Here is a 14,436-nt window from a genome sequence, read left to right on the forward strand (position 1 = left end):
CGTACATATTCAGACTATCTAATGCAGATGCAGAGGATTATATAACCACGACACATCAAAGGCCTTCTCCACATGCGTCAGGATCTCAGGTGTTCTTTGGTCGTCATTTGGGGAGGTACTGCCTCCTCACTTTGACCACTAAGTCGCTCTGTGCTGGGTCAATGGTTTATTTTCCTGCCAGAGGGACGTAACATCAATCTGGAAAGAACAGAAAGGGTCGGAATGACCTTGGCTACTTCTGTGGGTATTACTAAAATTGTTTGAAGTTGAAAATGATTAACTAACTTGATTTAGAACAGGATTTTCTAATCTAAACCACAATTTTCTAAATCTGACATTAGTGCAATGAACAGAAAAATCTCTTTGCATGCACCCATGTTATCATCCCTGTTCTCGATAAGGAGAAGTTCCATGTGCGACTTTTCTTTCAATGGTGTCTGTCTGCTAAGGTAGCTTTCCTGTTACATAATATTTGAGCACGGTGAAAAATTCTGTCTGTCCCAATAGAGGCCAGATGAAAAAAGTTTGCTGTGGTATAATTCGAAATGTGGAAAAGATGGAAAGATGGTGCAAATGTTCAGTTTGTCCTAGTTGTTAGATGAGCCCCACAGTTGTGGTGCCATGCATTTCCCCTTCTTTATTGTCCAAAGGAATTACTTTGAGGAACTGTGGCTTGCTCTTTGGTGTGAGCTCCTGTGTGAGCCTCCTGTGGACTTTTCCCCAACTGGATACCCTTCTTGTGCACCTACTACAGTTGACATAAGCTGAAATGTTAAGCTATGATTCCTTCACTTGTGTAGGTTTCCCATTCTTGCCTTGCTTGTTGTCCAGGTCTAAAGCTGGGCCTCCTTGTGGCTGGGAACCCTCAAAACATGAAAAGACCTCTTACAGTTGTTGGGCTGAGGAAGCAGTTTCCATCCCTACCTTGAAGGTGTTCAGCTGCCAAGACAAAGACGTTGGCACGCTTCTGTTTCCCTACAATGTCACTGAATGAAATGCTCTTTCCCTGTGGTCGCCACATGGCCAAAACAGTGGATATTGTCCGTGGTGCCACTAAAGGCTGTGAATGCAGAGCAAGGAGGGTGTCAGGCTGGCTCCCAGCCAGGAAAACAGGTGGGTCAGTGTGGCTTTGGCTGAGCAATGGTTTGATTTCATGCCTGGTGCCAAGGCCTGTGCCATTCATGCTGTGATCCTGGTTTCCCTGTCCTGAAAGGCAATGACCATCCTCCAGCAGTAACATATTTGTGCAATTCCTGTGCCGGCAGAACGATGAAGTATGGGTAAAATGGCTTATAATTCCTGTGTGAAACTTCCTTTATCCATCTGTATCTCCAGTAACGTTGCGATGCATAGTTTCTTCATAGTTGTAATTACACTTTCTTTCAGGCCTCTGTTTCCTGGAAGGTCGTGGTTCCTTTTCCCCACATCTCGATATTTCTTTTGCATTTGAAACTGTGAGTGTTGTTTTGCAGCAAAGAGTCACTTCAGCCAAGTAAGACAGAATTTTCAGTGTGAGGAAAATGAAGCAGAAGCTAAAAGAGAATCTGTTGTAATTTCTCAGCAGACTTAGCTTGAGAAAGAGGCCAATGAGAAGATGTTTAGCCTGACGGCTTTGTATCTGTGGGAGATGAGCAGGCCACACAGTAGAATAGAATTGCTGGGAGTTGTTGACTATTTCTCATAATGAAGGCCCTACTATCTAGTCCAGAGTTAGACTTAAGGGCCACACTTGCAGCTTGAGATATGACTGACTGCCAGGTGCCCTCGGGGATGAATTTCAGTACCCGCAGTGAAGACCAAGAAGACTTCCCGGTGAGTTTCTCTGAGAACACTTTGTCTTCTAATGCTTCCTTGCCTTGCTTGTCTAATTTATGTTTTTCTTTACCTGGTCTCATATGTATGTAGGTTTACTTGTAATTATCAACATCGCTTCGTTTAGCAATGTGTCGTGTGTTAGTGCCTCTTGCTCATGCTACAGTGGGTGTGAAAGGTGGGAGATGTGAGGGTATCTTTGTGTTCTGTTATTGTCAGGGGGAATAGATGTAGGCACGACCTTAGTAGGAGGCGGGAGCATCTCTGTGGAACAGTGCGTGTGATAAAAGAGGGGAGGAGATTCCCCATAAGCCATTAGTTTGATGACCCATTCTCTGCTGGATGACCACTCCTCTTTTAGTGTGTCCGTTTATCGTTCCTGTGCTTTAGAATCCTGTTCCTTCTCACAATGGTCGTGAGGAGACAAACGTACCTCCCTTCTTGGTATGAGCATAGTGCATTATCCTCTCCTGATATGTTTTTGCCTATTATGTGAAGGTCAGAAACAAACCTGCAAGTTGTGTAGGGCTGGAGAGAAGACAGGGGAGCTCTGTGTGTCAGGCTATAGGAGAGAACAGATGGTCATTTCCTTGCTTGACATAGTTAACACAGTGGCGTGCCTGATGGAGTACTATGCAATATGAGTTGCTTCTGCTCAGTAAGTTTGGCCCAAGAAATGTTATTCCACCAATCCATCGACTGCTGTACATTCCTAAGTCTTGCCTTGCTTGTTGTCATGAGCTACAGCTCAACCTCAGGGTGTCTGATCATATGTGGAAAGTCACATCTGTTCCAGTTGTCTGAGTGTAGGGGCAGTTCCCGTACAAATCTTTGATGTTTACGGCTGTAAAGAGGAAGCATTTCATAGACGGTCGTGTGCTCACCCAGGCACGCTTGTCTGTAGGGTAAGAAGGGAGAACCATCTCTACTGCAGTCCACAAACTGCAGAGTGGCAGCCCTGCCCAGCCAAGGTTTCCATGAACAGACGAGGGACCAGTTGGAGAGCGCACGCAGGGTGTCCTCCACACTGTCCCCCAAAACCATGCTGGCCACTCAATTGGAGAGATATGGTTTTGACAGCTGGCCTGTTAGATGGATAAGGAACTGGCTGGCTGGCAGCGTCCAAAGAGTTGTAGTCAATGGCTCAATGTCCTAGTGGAAATCAGTAATGTGCGGTGTCCCACAAGGGTCCATACTGGGACCAGTACTACTGAATATCTATCAAATAATACAGTGGGACTGAGTGCAGCCACAGCAAGTTTGCAGATGACACTGAGCTGAGTGGTGCAATTGATTCACTAGAGGGAAAGGATGCCACCCAGAGGGACCTTGACAGGCTGGAGGATTGGGCCCATGTGAACCTCATGAAGCTCAACAAGGCCAAGTGCAAGGTCCTGCAGCTGGGTGGGGGCAACCCCCAGTTTCTGTACAGGCTGGGGGATTGAGAGCAGCCTTGTGGAGACGGACATGGGGGTAGTGGTGGGTGACAAATGGGAAATGTACTGGCCATGTACTCTTGCTGCCCAGAAAGGCAATATAGTCTTCGGCTGCATAACAAGCAGCATGGCCAGAAGGTCAAGGGAGGGAATTCTCCCCCTCCCTTCTACTTCCATGAGACCCCACCTGGAGTACTGCATCCAGCTCAGGGGTCCATGGCCCAAAAAGACATGGACCTGTTTGCGTATTTCCAGAGAAGGACCACAAAAGTGTTCAAAGGGCCGGAACATCTCTGTGATGAAGAAGGGCTAAAGGAGTTGAGGTTCTTCAGCCTAGAGAACAGAAGGCTCTGGGGAGACCAAATGGCGCCTTTTCAATATATAGAGAGGGCTTAAAAGAAAGATGGAGAAAGACTTTTTACAAGGGCCTGTTGTGAAAGGAGAAGGGGCAATGTTTTTAAACTGAAAGAGGGTAGATTTTGATTGGACGTAAGGGTGTTGAGACAGTGGAACAGGTTGCCCACAGATGTGGCGGATGCGCCATCATTGGAAGTGTTCCAGAACAGTTTGGACGGGGCTTTGAGCAACCTGTCCTAGTGAAGGATGTTCCTGCCCATGGCAGAGGCGTGGATTTGATGATCTTTAAAGGCCCATTCCAACCCAAACCAGTCTACAATTCTATGAAAGACTCGATGTGGCTTTGCACTTTCCCATTGTCAGCCGCTCAAGTATGGAGACAGAACAGAAGGCATTTCAGTGTGAATCAGAAAGACAGTAGTATCTTAGCATGGAGCTACACATATTCCCTTTAGGGTGATATATTTCCCAGGGTACTTGTTCTTCTCCCTAAAAGGAAAATTAACAACGGGACAAGTGTCAGACTTCCAGGAGCCAAAGGAAGAATTGCTTGGAAGACGGAAACCCTTATCAGGCCCGGCGCGGGAGGATTGCAATGATTTTTGCTTCATTCTGTTTGTGATTACTTATTGATTACTCCAACAAGAGTAATTCCATCTCGGTATTCGTCCCAGGTGAGGAAAGCAGAATTGAAGGTACCTGGCACAGTGCTAAAAAGCTCGTGAAGGCTTCCCTAGCTCTAATACCGTTTCATGCTATTATCATTCCATCTTGCTTTTAAGGAAGAGCAGCCGAGTTCCTTTATTTATTGCTCTGCAACGAGCATTTCCTTCAGACATTCATTGCCACTCAAGGAGGTGACCTAAAAGTACCCGACAGCGTCTCTCAGGCTTAAACGCCTTCGGGGTGGCAGGAAGCAAGTGCTTCCGCGCCTCCTGATTCTCGGAAAAGAGAGACCCCAAAGCTGGGCGCAGCCACTAAACACCAGCCACAAGCCCGGGCCGCCGTAAGCGAGCGCGGCCATCAGCCGGCTGCGGTGGCGTCGCGGCGCCTCCGGGTGCCGCTGTTGGCCGAGGCGGAGCGGCGCTGGAGCCGCAGCCGGAGCCGCAGCCGGAGTCGCAGCCGCCGCAGCGTCCTGCCCCCGCAGGCTGCTCGCTCGCTCGGCGCCGGCCGGAGCGGCAGCGGCACGGGCAGCAGAGGCGAGAGGCGGCGCGGCGCGGGGAGCAGCGGCGTCCGAGCCGGCGCCGAGATCGCTGCCCTCCGGCGGGCCCTGCGCTCGCTGCGGAGAGTGGCTGGAAGGGACGCAGGGCAGCGGCAGGAGGGAGGAGCGCGGCGAGCGCTGCCCAGAATGGCGGGCAGGCAGAGGCAGAGCCGCGGGCGAGCAGCCGGGCGAGTGCTGCTGCCCGCTTTGCTGCTGGGCTTGTGCTGCCGGGCGGCGCCGGAGCGGGTCCGCTACGCCATCCCCGAGGAGCTGGGCAGAGGCTCGCTGGTGGGGCCGCTGGCGCGGGACCTGGGGCTGAGCCCGGCCGACCTGCCGGCACGCCAGCTGCGGCTCAGCGCCGAGAAGCAGTACTTCGGCGTGAGCGGGGAGAGCGGGAACCTCTACGTGAGCGAGAGGCTGGACCGGGAGGAGATGTGCGGCGAGGCGGCGTCCTGCTCCGTCAGCTTCGAGGCGCTGGTGCAGAACCCGCTCAACGTTTTCCACGTCGAGGTGGCCATCCAGGACATCAACGACAACGCCCCGCGTTTCCTGCAAGACAGTTTCCAGCTGGAGATCAACGAGTTGACTTCTCCCGGCGCCCGGTTTTACTTGGGTACGGCCGAGGACGCAGACGTGGGCAGCAACTCGCTGCAGGGCTACGAGCTGGAGGCCAACGGGTACTTCGCGGTGGAGGTGAAGGAGAACCAGGACGGCAGCAAGTTCGCGGAGCTGGTGCTGCGGCGCGCCCTGGACCGGGAGAGCGAGCAGAGCCTGCGGCTGGTGCTGACGGCGCTGGACGGCGGCGAGCCGCCCCGCAGCGGCACCGCCCAGCTCTGCATCAACGTCACCGACGCCAACGACAACCCACCCGTGTTCGCGCAGGACCGCTACCGCGCCAGCTTGCGGGAGGACGCGCCGCCGGGCTCGATGGTGCTGAACGTCTCCGCCTCCGACGCCGACGCCGGCACCAACGCCCGCATCACCTACGGTTTCGGGAAAATGCCGGCCAAGGTGCTTCAGAAGTTCATGGTGGACGCGGAGAGCGGGACGATCAGGCTGCAGGAGGCGCTGGACTTCGAGGACACGCGCGCGTTCAGCCTGGCCGTGGAAGCGAGGGACGGGGGCGGTCTGGTGGCGCACTGCAAGGTGGAGGTGGAGGTGCTGGACGTGAACGACAACGCGCCCGAGGTGACACTGACGTCGGTGTCGAGCCCGGTGCCCGAGGACGCGCCGGCCGGCACGGTGGTGGCCCTGTTGAAAGTGCGGGACCGGGACTCCGGGGAGAACGGTCAGGTGTCGTGCGAGCTGTCGGGCGAGGCGCCGCTGTCGATCGTGGCGTCGTCGGGCGGCTCGTACAAGGTGGTGACGGCGAGCGCGCTGGACCGGGAGCAGGCGGCCGAGCACCGGGTGGCGGTGGTGGCCAGGGACCGGGGCAGCCCGGCGCTCTCCAGCCGCGCGGCGCTGGTGCTGGAGGTGTCGGACGTGAACGACAACGCGCCGGTGTTCGAGGAGGCCGCCTACAGCGCCTACGTGGCGGAGAACAACGCGGCGGGCGCGCCGGTGCTGCGCGTGCGCGCGCGGGACGCGGACGCGGGCGCCAACGGGCGCGTCAGCTACTGGCTGGTGGGCGGCAGCGCGGGCGCGGCGCCGTACGTGTCGGTGGAGGCGCGGAGCGGCGCGGTGTACGCGCAGCGCTCCTTCGACTACGAGCAGTGCCGCGAGTTCGCGGTGGCAGTGCGGGCGCAGGACGGCGGGGCGCCGGCGCGGAGCTCGACGGCGACGGTGCGCGTCTTCGTGCTGGACCGCAACGACAACGCGCCGCGGGTGCTGTGGCCGGCGGCGGGCGCGGCGGCGGGCGCGGGGGCGGCCCCGGCCGTGGCCCCGTTCGAGGTGGTGCCGCGGTCGGCCGAGGCCGGGTACCTGGTGGCCAAGGTGGTGGCGGTGGACGCGGACGCGGGGCGCAACGCGTGGCTGTCGTACGAGCTGGTGCAGGCGCCGGAGCCGGCGCTGTTCCGCGTGGGGCTGCACAGCGGCGAGGTGCGGACGGCGCGGGCCGTGTCGGAGAGGGACGCGGCGAAGCAGCGGCTGGTGGCCGTGGTGAAGGACCACGGGCAGCCGGCGCTGTCGGCCACGGCCACGCTGCACGTGGTGCTGGCCGAGAGCTTGCAGGAGGCGCTGCCGGAGCTGAGCGAGCGGGCGGCGGGCGCCGACTCGCCGGCGGAGCTGCAGTTCTACCTGGTGCTGGCGCTGGCGCTCCTCTCCGCCCTCTTCCTGCTGAGCGTGGCGCTGGCCGTGCTGGCGCGGGTGCGCCGGGCCGGGCCGCCCGCCGTCCTGCGCTGCCTGGGCGCGCAGCGCTTCTCCGTGGCCGGCGCCGCCTTCCCGGCCGACTTCTGCGAGGGCACCTTGCCCTACTCCTACAACCTGTGCGTGGCGCCGGGCCGCGCCGTCGCCGAGGGCGCTTGGCCGCCGCCGCCGCTGCCCAGCCTGGCCGCGGAGGAGCTTCTCGGCGCGGAGCCCTGCGGGAAGCGGAGCCCGACCAGCAGCGCCGGCGCGGGAGAGCCGCCCGCGGACGCCGAGGCCCCGCAGGTCTGTAAGCCCGCGCAGTCCTTGTCTCTGAGCCTTTCCTAACCTCACGCCGAGGGGCGTGGGCTCTTGCTCGTCCTTCGGCCGCTTGGGCGCCTGCTGACGCGCTCCCTTTCTACGAACGAATGAAGGGGCCAACGCTAAGGCTGTGCTATGTGCTAGTTGTTTTCTTTTTTTGTGATAGAGCCCCGAACAGAGGGGGCACGTGCATCGCTGCCTGCTGCTGAGTTGCTCTCGAGTGGAGCAGCAAGTCCAAAGTGTAAGCACGGTCTGTACCGTGTAAGGCTGTAAAAACAAAACAAAACAAACCCGAAAAAACAAAGTGGGGCGAAATGGAGGCTGATTGAGAGCGGCCTCCGGTGTGCAGCCGAAAAGCAACGAAGTCGAGAGCGAAGGGCCGTCCCTGAGGAGGACTCCTTGTGAGGGGGGATCTTCATTGCTGCCTTGTGCTATGGCTGGGGGTTTGGGAAACTAATGTGGCTGGTGTCGTTCCCGTGTGACACACTTTTGATCTGCGGAAAGGGTGAGGGAAAAGTCGTGCAAGCACGACTGCTGCTCATTGCTGTGCAACTGGTGGTGCAGATTCTGCTTTTGAACTAACGGGCCAAGACTCGTAATGCTCTGCACGGAATATTAAGAGCACTTTATCTCTACATTGTATCACCGTAACAGAAACATTAATCCCTGCGGTAGAAATAACACAACCACGGGAGGCGTGTCATTTCTTTCTGGTCGTCATCGCCCCTTCCTCGCCGATTCCTTCACATTATCGAATTAATTGTTTAGGTGTAAATGCCTATGAAGCATGCAGACCCTTAATTTATGTGGCCTCATGGGAAATCACCCATTCAAGTCCGTTAACTTTCCTGTTTCGGTATTCGCTGCCTCTGTAGGTCTTCCAACAGTTTAATGCTGTAGCCGTTAGGTCAGTGTCGTCACTGAAGCACTCCATTGCTCTCATCCCGTTCTCAAATACTGTCGGGACTTGACGACTAGCGGGAAAATAGGCGCAGAAGAAAAACTGGGAGCAACGCAAAGGTGTCGTATGGCTGCAGTCACCCTCCACCCACAGAATGGGCGGTATGAACGGGAGTATTTCAAGGAAAGTTCCTGAAGCGTGGGTTCATGAGCCTGAAATGCTTATTTCTCCAGTAGAGTAGAGTGTGTGTCCGAATATGACGTTTTGTATTTCAGAGCCTGTTTTCTCTTGCTTTCCTTGTAGCAGTCATTCAAGCAAGACGAATACAGAAAGTCGTGTTAGAGACTGTGGTACGGGCTTAGATTCTCAGTTGATTGACCCCACCTTCTGAGCCTTTAAATGTCTAATCTCAGCCAATGGTCGTGGCGTAGTTAATTTCCAGCGTGTTCCTTATTGTTGTCCCACAAACGGGGTTCGTTTACCCGGCCTGCAAGTCAATACCTCACAGAGTCGAGGTATTTTTAAATTAATTTCATGGATGTGCATGAACGGGTGCCTGTCTCAAGACAGCACACCTTTGTCTCAAAACTCCCCACGTTTATGTAATTAAGTGAATCATATTCATTATAATTTCCCTTAACGTTTGGTTCTTTCTTCCTCGCCTGTCATGTAAATTAGTGTGCAGACTCGGTCTTCTTCCTTCATGGTCTTCTTTTGAGTAGGTGGTCTCATTTCAGTAGCTGGTCAATGAGTCGGTGGTCGCGATCTCCCCCTGTAGGAATTGCCTCTTACCTACTTCTTACTCTGTCTTGGCAGTTACAAGTGGTTCTTCAAGGTTTATTGACCAGACCACAGTCCATTACCTTTTCTGACATACACATGAAGTCCCATTGTCAGAAGAAAGACCTTCTGGAATATCAAAGCTAGGGAAAATTTCTTTTAATAAGGCCTTAATTATTTCTCTAGCCTTCTTGGTACGACAGGGAAAGGCCTCTGGCCAACCAAAAAAGGTATCTACTATCACCAATAAATATCTGTATGAAGTACACCTTGGTAATGACATAACATCTATTTGACAGTGTTCCGCAGGAGTTATTCCTTGTTTCACAACTTCTCCTGTAACCCTCTTGGTAATTTTTAGGGTGATTAGCACAACAAATAGCACGTCTCTTAACTATTATGTCTGTCAGATTTTACATTTTTGGTCCTGCAAGCTCTCTTTTTGGCAGTCAATACCAATGCATTTGCTCTTGAATGTGTTTCTCGATGCAATCTTTTAAGTAGACGTTCCATCATCTTTTCAGAAAGTAGCAATTGTTTTCAAGGTGTCACCCACCATCCCTGATCATTCTTAGAACAATCTAATTGTTCTAGCAATTGATCTTCTCTCTCAGTATATTGTGGAGGTGATGATTCTAAACGAGGTGCTGGAATTAAGGCTCCCTCAAATATTCACTCTTTGAGAGCTGCTTGTTTTGCCACTTGGTCCGCTTTTCGATTTCCGTTTATCATTTCACTGTTCCCACTGTGATGGGCTTCACAATGTGTTATTGGAACTTCCTCGGGTAGAAGAACTGCCAGTAAAAGTTTCGCTATTTCTTCTCCATATTGAATTGGGGTTCCCTGCGAGCTTAAAGGTCCTCTTTCTTTCCAAGTGGATACATGTGCCTGCTTCGGCCACGCTTCAGCCTTTAAATGTCTAGTCTCAGTCAATGGTCGTGGGGTAGTTAATTCCAAGCGTGCTCCTTAGGAACGGAGGTCTTTAAAGCAAAGTTCCTGCCGCTTGGGTTCCTAACTCTGGTTCACGGCGGGGGGGGTGTGTGTGTCTGAATATCCCGGTTTGTATTTCAGAGCCTGTTTCCTCTTGCTCTCCCTGTACCAGTCATTCAGGCATGACAACTACACAAATTTGGGTTGGAGATTGTGCCTTCGGACTAATGGGATGAGGCTCGTAATCATGTGCATGTGAGACGAAGAGACGTTATTTTACTTGCCATGTCTCGGCGTTAGCAAGTGATATTTCCCGTGCGTTCGGAACAGCACGGCGGCGGGAGGCCTCTGCCTTCCTCCTGGTCGTGATCGCCTCGCGGGTGGAAGGAGAGATGGGCTGGCGAAAAGGCAGCGCAGGAGATGACCGCTGGACGGGCCCCGCTGTCCCCGTGGCGACGGTGCCGTCCCCGCCCGCTGCCCGCGGGAAAGGCAGGGCGGGCAGCGCTCGGCAGCGCTGGGTGCCTGCAGTGCCGGGAGGAGGCTGCGGGCGCCGCTGTTGACCGAGGAGGAGCGAGAGGAAGGCCGGAGCGCTGCCGGCAGCCCCGCCCGCTGCGGCCCGGCTCGCTCGCTCGCTGGCTGGCTGGCTGGCTCGGCGGCCGGGCGGTCTGCGAGCGTCCCCGCGGTGCGGAGCCGTGCTGCAGCGAGGCGGAGGGGCCGGCGGCAGCGGCCGGGAGCGGCGATCCGGGGCCGGAGCCTGAGAGGGAAGCGGAGCCTGAGAGGGAAGCGCCTGGGAAGAGCTTGCGGCGGCGGTGCGGGGCCGGCGGGGCCGCGGCGGAGATGTGCGCGGCGGGGAGGCGCTGGGGCCGGCGGGAGCGAGCCCTGCTGTGGTGCGTCCTGGTGGCGGCGTGGGAGGCGGCGTGGGGGCAGCTGCGCTACTCGGTTCCCGAGGAGATGCCGAAGGGCTCGTTCGTGGGCGACGTGGCCAAGGACCTGGGGCTGGAGCTGCCGGCGCTCCGCGAACGCGGCGTCCGTGTTGTCTCCGACGGGAGGACGCAGTATTTCGCTCTGCACGGGAAGACGGGACATTTGGTGACGGCGGAGAGGATAGACAGAGAGCAAGTCTGCGAGGGTGTGCAGCGATGCGTGCTGCGCTGTGAGGTGATAGTGGAGGGAGAAATGCAGGTTTACGGCATCGAAGTGGAAATCACGGACATTAACGACAACGCCCCAAGCTTCCAAGAGACAGAAACGGAGCTGAGAATGAGCGAGACGACATCCCCGGGGTCGCGGTTTCCCCTGGCCGAGGCCCACGACCCGGACTCGGGAGCGAATTCGCTGCAGAGCTACGAGCTGAGCGGCGACGAGCACTTCTCGCTGGCCGTGCAGGCGGGCCCCGGCGGGGAGCAGCGTCCCGAGCTGGTGCTGGCGAAGGCGCTGGACCGGGAGGAGGCGGCGTTTCACGAGCTGGTGCTGAGGGCGAGCGACGGCGGAGAGCCGGCGCGGACGGGCACGGCGCGGATCCGCGTGGCGGTGCTGGACGCGAACGACAACGCGCCCGTGTTCAGCCAGGCGGAGTACACGCTGCGTGTGCCGGAGGACGTGCCCGTGGGCTCCGTCCTCGTCACCGTCACGGCCACCGACGCCGACGAGGGCATCTACGCGCACGTGAAGTATTCGTTGAGGAAAACGAAGGACCTGGCATCGGACGTTTTCCAGCTGGACGCCGAGACAGGGGCCATCACACTGATGCGGAGCCTGGACTTCGAGGAAGTAAACTCGCACGAACTGGAGGTGCAGGCACGGGACGGCGGAGAGCTTTTCGACACGGCCAAAGTCGCGATCACGGTGACAGACGTCAACGACAACGCGCCCCAGATTTCGGTGCGGTCGGCGCTGAGCGCGATCTCGGAGGACGCGCCGCCGGGGACGGTGGTGGCCCTGCTGCACGTGCAGGACCGGGACTCGGGGGCGAACGGCGAGGTGCGGTGCAGCATCGCCGAGCGCCTGCCGTTCCGGCTGGAGAAGTCCTTTGAGGACTACTACCGCGTGGTGACGGCGAGGGATCTGGACCGGGAGGAGGTGGCGGAGTACAACGTGACGGTGCGGGCGGCGGACGGCGGGTCGCCGGCGCTGTGGAGCAGCGCGGTGCTGGCGCTGCGGGTGCTGGACGTGAACGACAACGCGCCGGTGTTCGCGGAGGCGCGCTACAGCGCCCGGCTGCCCGAGAACAACGCGGCGGGCGCGCTGGTGCTGACGGTGCGGGCGGCGGACGCGGACTGGGGGCAGAACGCGCGCGTGCGGTACCGGCTGTCGGAGGGGCGGGTGCGGGGCGCGCCGCTGTCGTCCTACGTGTCGGTGCAGGCGGAGACGGGCGCGCTGTACGCGCTGCGCTCCTTCGACTACGAGGAGGTGCGCGAGGTGGGGCTGTGGGTGCGGGCGGAGGACGGCGGCGCGCCGGCGCTGAGCAGCAACGTGTCGGTGCGGCTCGTGATCGTGGACGAGAACGACAACGCGCCGCAGGTGCTGTACCCGCCGCCGGCGCCGGCGCCGGGCGCGGGCTGGGCGGGCGTGGAGCTGGCGCCGCGCTCGGCGGAGCCCGGGGCGCTGGTGGCCAAGGTGGTGGCGGTGGACGCGGACGCGGGGCAGAACGCGTGGCTGTCGTACGAGCTGGCCAAGGCGACGGAGCCGGGGCTGTTCCGCGTGGGGCTGCACAGCGGCGAGGTGCGGACGGCGCGCTTCCCGCTGGCCCGCGACGCGGCGCGGCAGAGCCTGGTGGTGGTGGTGAAGGACCACGGGCGGCCGGCGCTGTCGGCCACGGCCACGCTGACGGTGGTGCTGGCCGAGAGCGTGGCCGAGCTGCTGTCGGAGCTGGGCAGCGCGGCGGCGGCGGCGCCGGGCGAGCCGGCCGGCAGCCTGACGCGGTGGCTGGTGGTGGCCGTGGCGGCCGTGTCCTGCCTCTTCCTCGCCTTCCTGCTGCTGCTGCTGGCGCTGCGCCTGCGGCGCTGGCGCCGCTCGCAGCTGCTGGCGGCGGGCAGCGGCGCCTTGCGCGGCGTCCCGGCCTCGCACTTCGTGGGCATCGACGGCGTCCGCGCCTTCCTGCACTCCTACTCGCACGAGGTGTCGCTCACCGCCGACTCGCGCAAGAGCCAGCTCCGCTTGTCGGGCGGCAGCTGCTGCGACACCCTCCCGGCCCGGCCGCCGCCCGACGAGCCCGCGCCGCTGCTCGGGGAGGACCCTGCCGGCGCCCGCCGCGCGGACCCCGCCGCTCCCCCGGTGAGTTCCTCCCACCAGCCCTTCTCCGCGGCGCGGCGCGGCGCGGCGCGGCGCTTCCCTCCGCTGCTTCTCCGCCCTTTCCCCCCCGTCTTCTGCCTCCTGCCTCGGGAGGTGGAGGTAGCGGGAAGGCAAAGCTTCGCTCAGCCACGCGCGGGGCGCTGGCGCCTCGTGCTCCCGGGAGGTGAGCGTGGGATCGCGGCTCAGCGTGACCGTTGCTGCGGGAGGCAGGAGAAGCGGGAGGCTGCTGTTGCCTGCTGGAGCTTCCTCTCAGCGGGGTTTGCTGGTTTTATCACGCGGCCTCCAGGTTTTTCATTTTGTTCCCCGACCGGTGTTCCTGTCAGAATAGGTCTTCTGAACGGATGTGTTGCAGTATTAGGAAATAGAAGTTTTCCTTATTAGCAGCGTCAGATGTCTTCCCGAGAGCAATTGTGCTTGAGTAGGATGAAATTCTCTTGAAACGGAACTTTAATTACCCCGTGTATATCGTGCCGTGATGGGTTAATCATTTGTACTTTTCATGCAGCCCTATTGCTTGTTTCGTATCATTACCTGCTCACGCATGTTGCAGCACTTGATCTTATGTTGTTTATTATTTATTGTCATTGAAATCAGTGTGTGAGGAACTGAGTACTACATATTCTTAATAGCGGTACTCGTTAGAAAGGTTCTCTTCTTTTTTTCTGTGTTTCTTACCAGCCAGTGAGCAGTTTTACTTATTGGATTGGACTTTTACAAATACAAAATTATTTTTATGTTGTACGGCGTGTTAGTTGAGGTGTTTTTCTCAAGTCCGTCTTTGTTTCACTTAATTATCACTCGTCCCTTGTAACACAGCTTTTTCATTTAACAGTCATTATTTAGGACCAATGTAAACCATTGTTGGAAATAAACGTAGAGCCGCCTGTGCCTGCTTTGGGGCAGGACTTGTATTTCTCTCGTGTGATGGTTCCTCACACAGCGTGTTCCTCAGCCAGTAGTGACAGCAGTGCCATCTTTGTGTACCAGAATGCAGTATGTGTTTTCTATGCTGGAGGTACTTTTTCCTCAACCGGGAGACCATTCCAATGCATTCCTGCACATTCCTTGTTACTTGTGGGAATTTCCTTGGTTGGGTCAAAAGTGAGGTCCATGCTCCAGATTGAGGA

At 57.5% G+C, this 14,436-nt stretch overlaps 1 protein-coding gene across 3 annotated transcripts in view; it reads left to right on the plus strand.

The window, feature by feature from the left end:
- The window catches only part of LOC104323151 (protocadherin gamma-C5-like), a 181,597-nt gene that overhangs the window by 119,582 nt on the left and 47,579 nt on the right, over positions 1–14,436 (plus strand). The window contains exon 1 of one of the 3 annotated variants that reach the window (XM_069772727.1): positions 4,815–7,392. The exons of 1 other annotated variant lie outside the window; for it this stretch is intronic. In XM_069772727.1, coding sequence (XP_069628828.1) covers positions 4,954–7,392 — 2,439 coding nt within the window. In that variant the 5' untranslated portion in view covers positions 4,815–4,953. Of the gene's footprint in view, positions 1–4,814; positions 7,393–10,105; positions 12,119–14,436 lie in introns of those variants that run through there. One more of the 3 variants, XM_069772733.1, reaches the window with a different exon arrangement.

Source organism: Haliaeetus albicilla, chromosome 27 (genome assembly GCF_947461875.1).
Source record: "Haliaeetus albicilla chromosome 27, bHalAlb1.1, whole genome shotgun sequence".
Lineage (NCBI taxonomy): Eukaryota > Metazoa > Chordata > Aves > Accipitriformes > Accipitridae > Haliaeetus > Haliaeetus albicilla.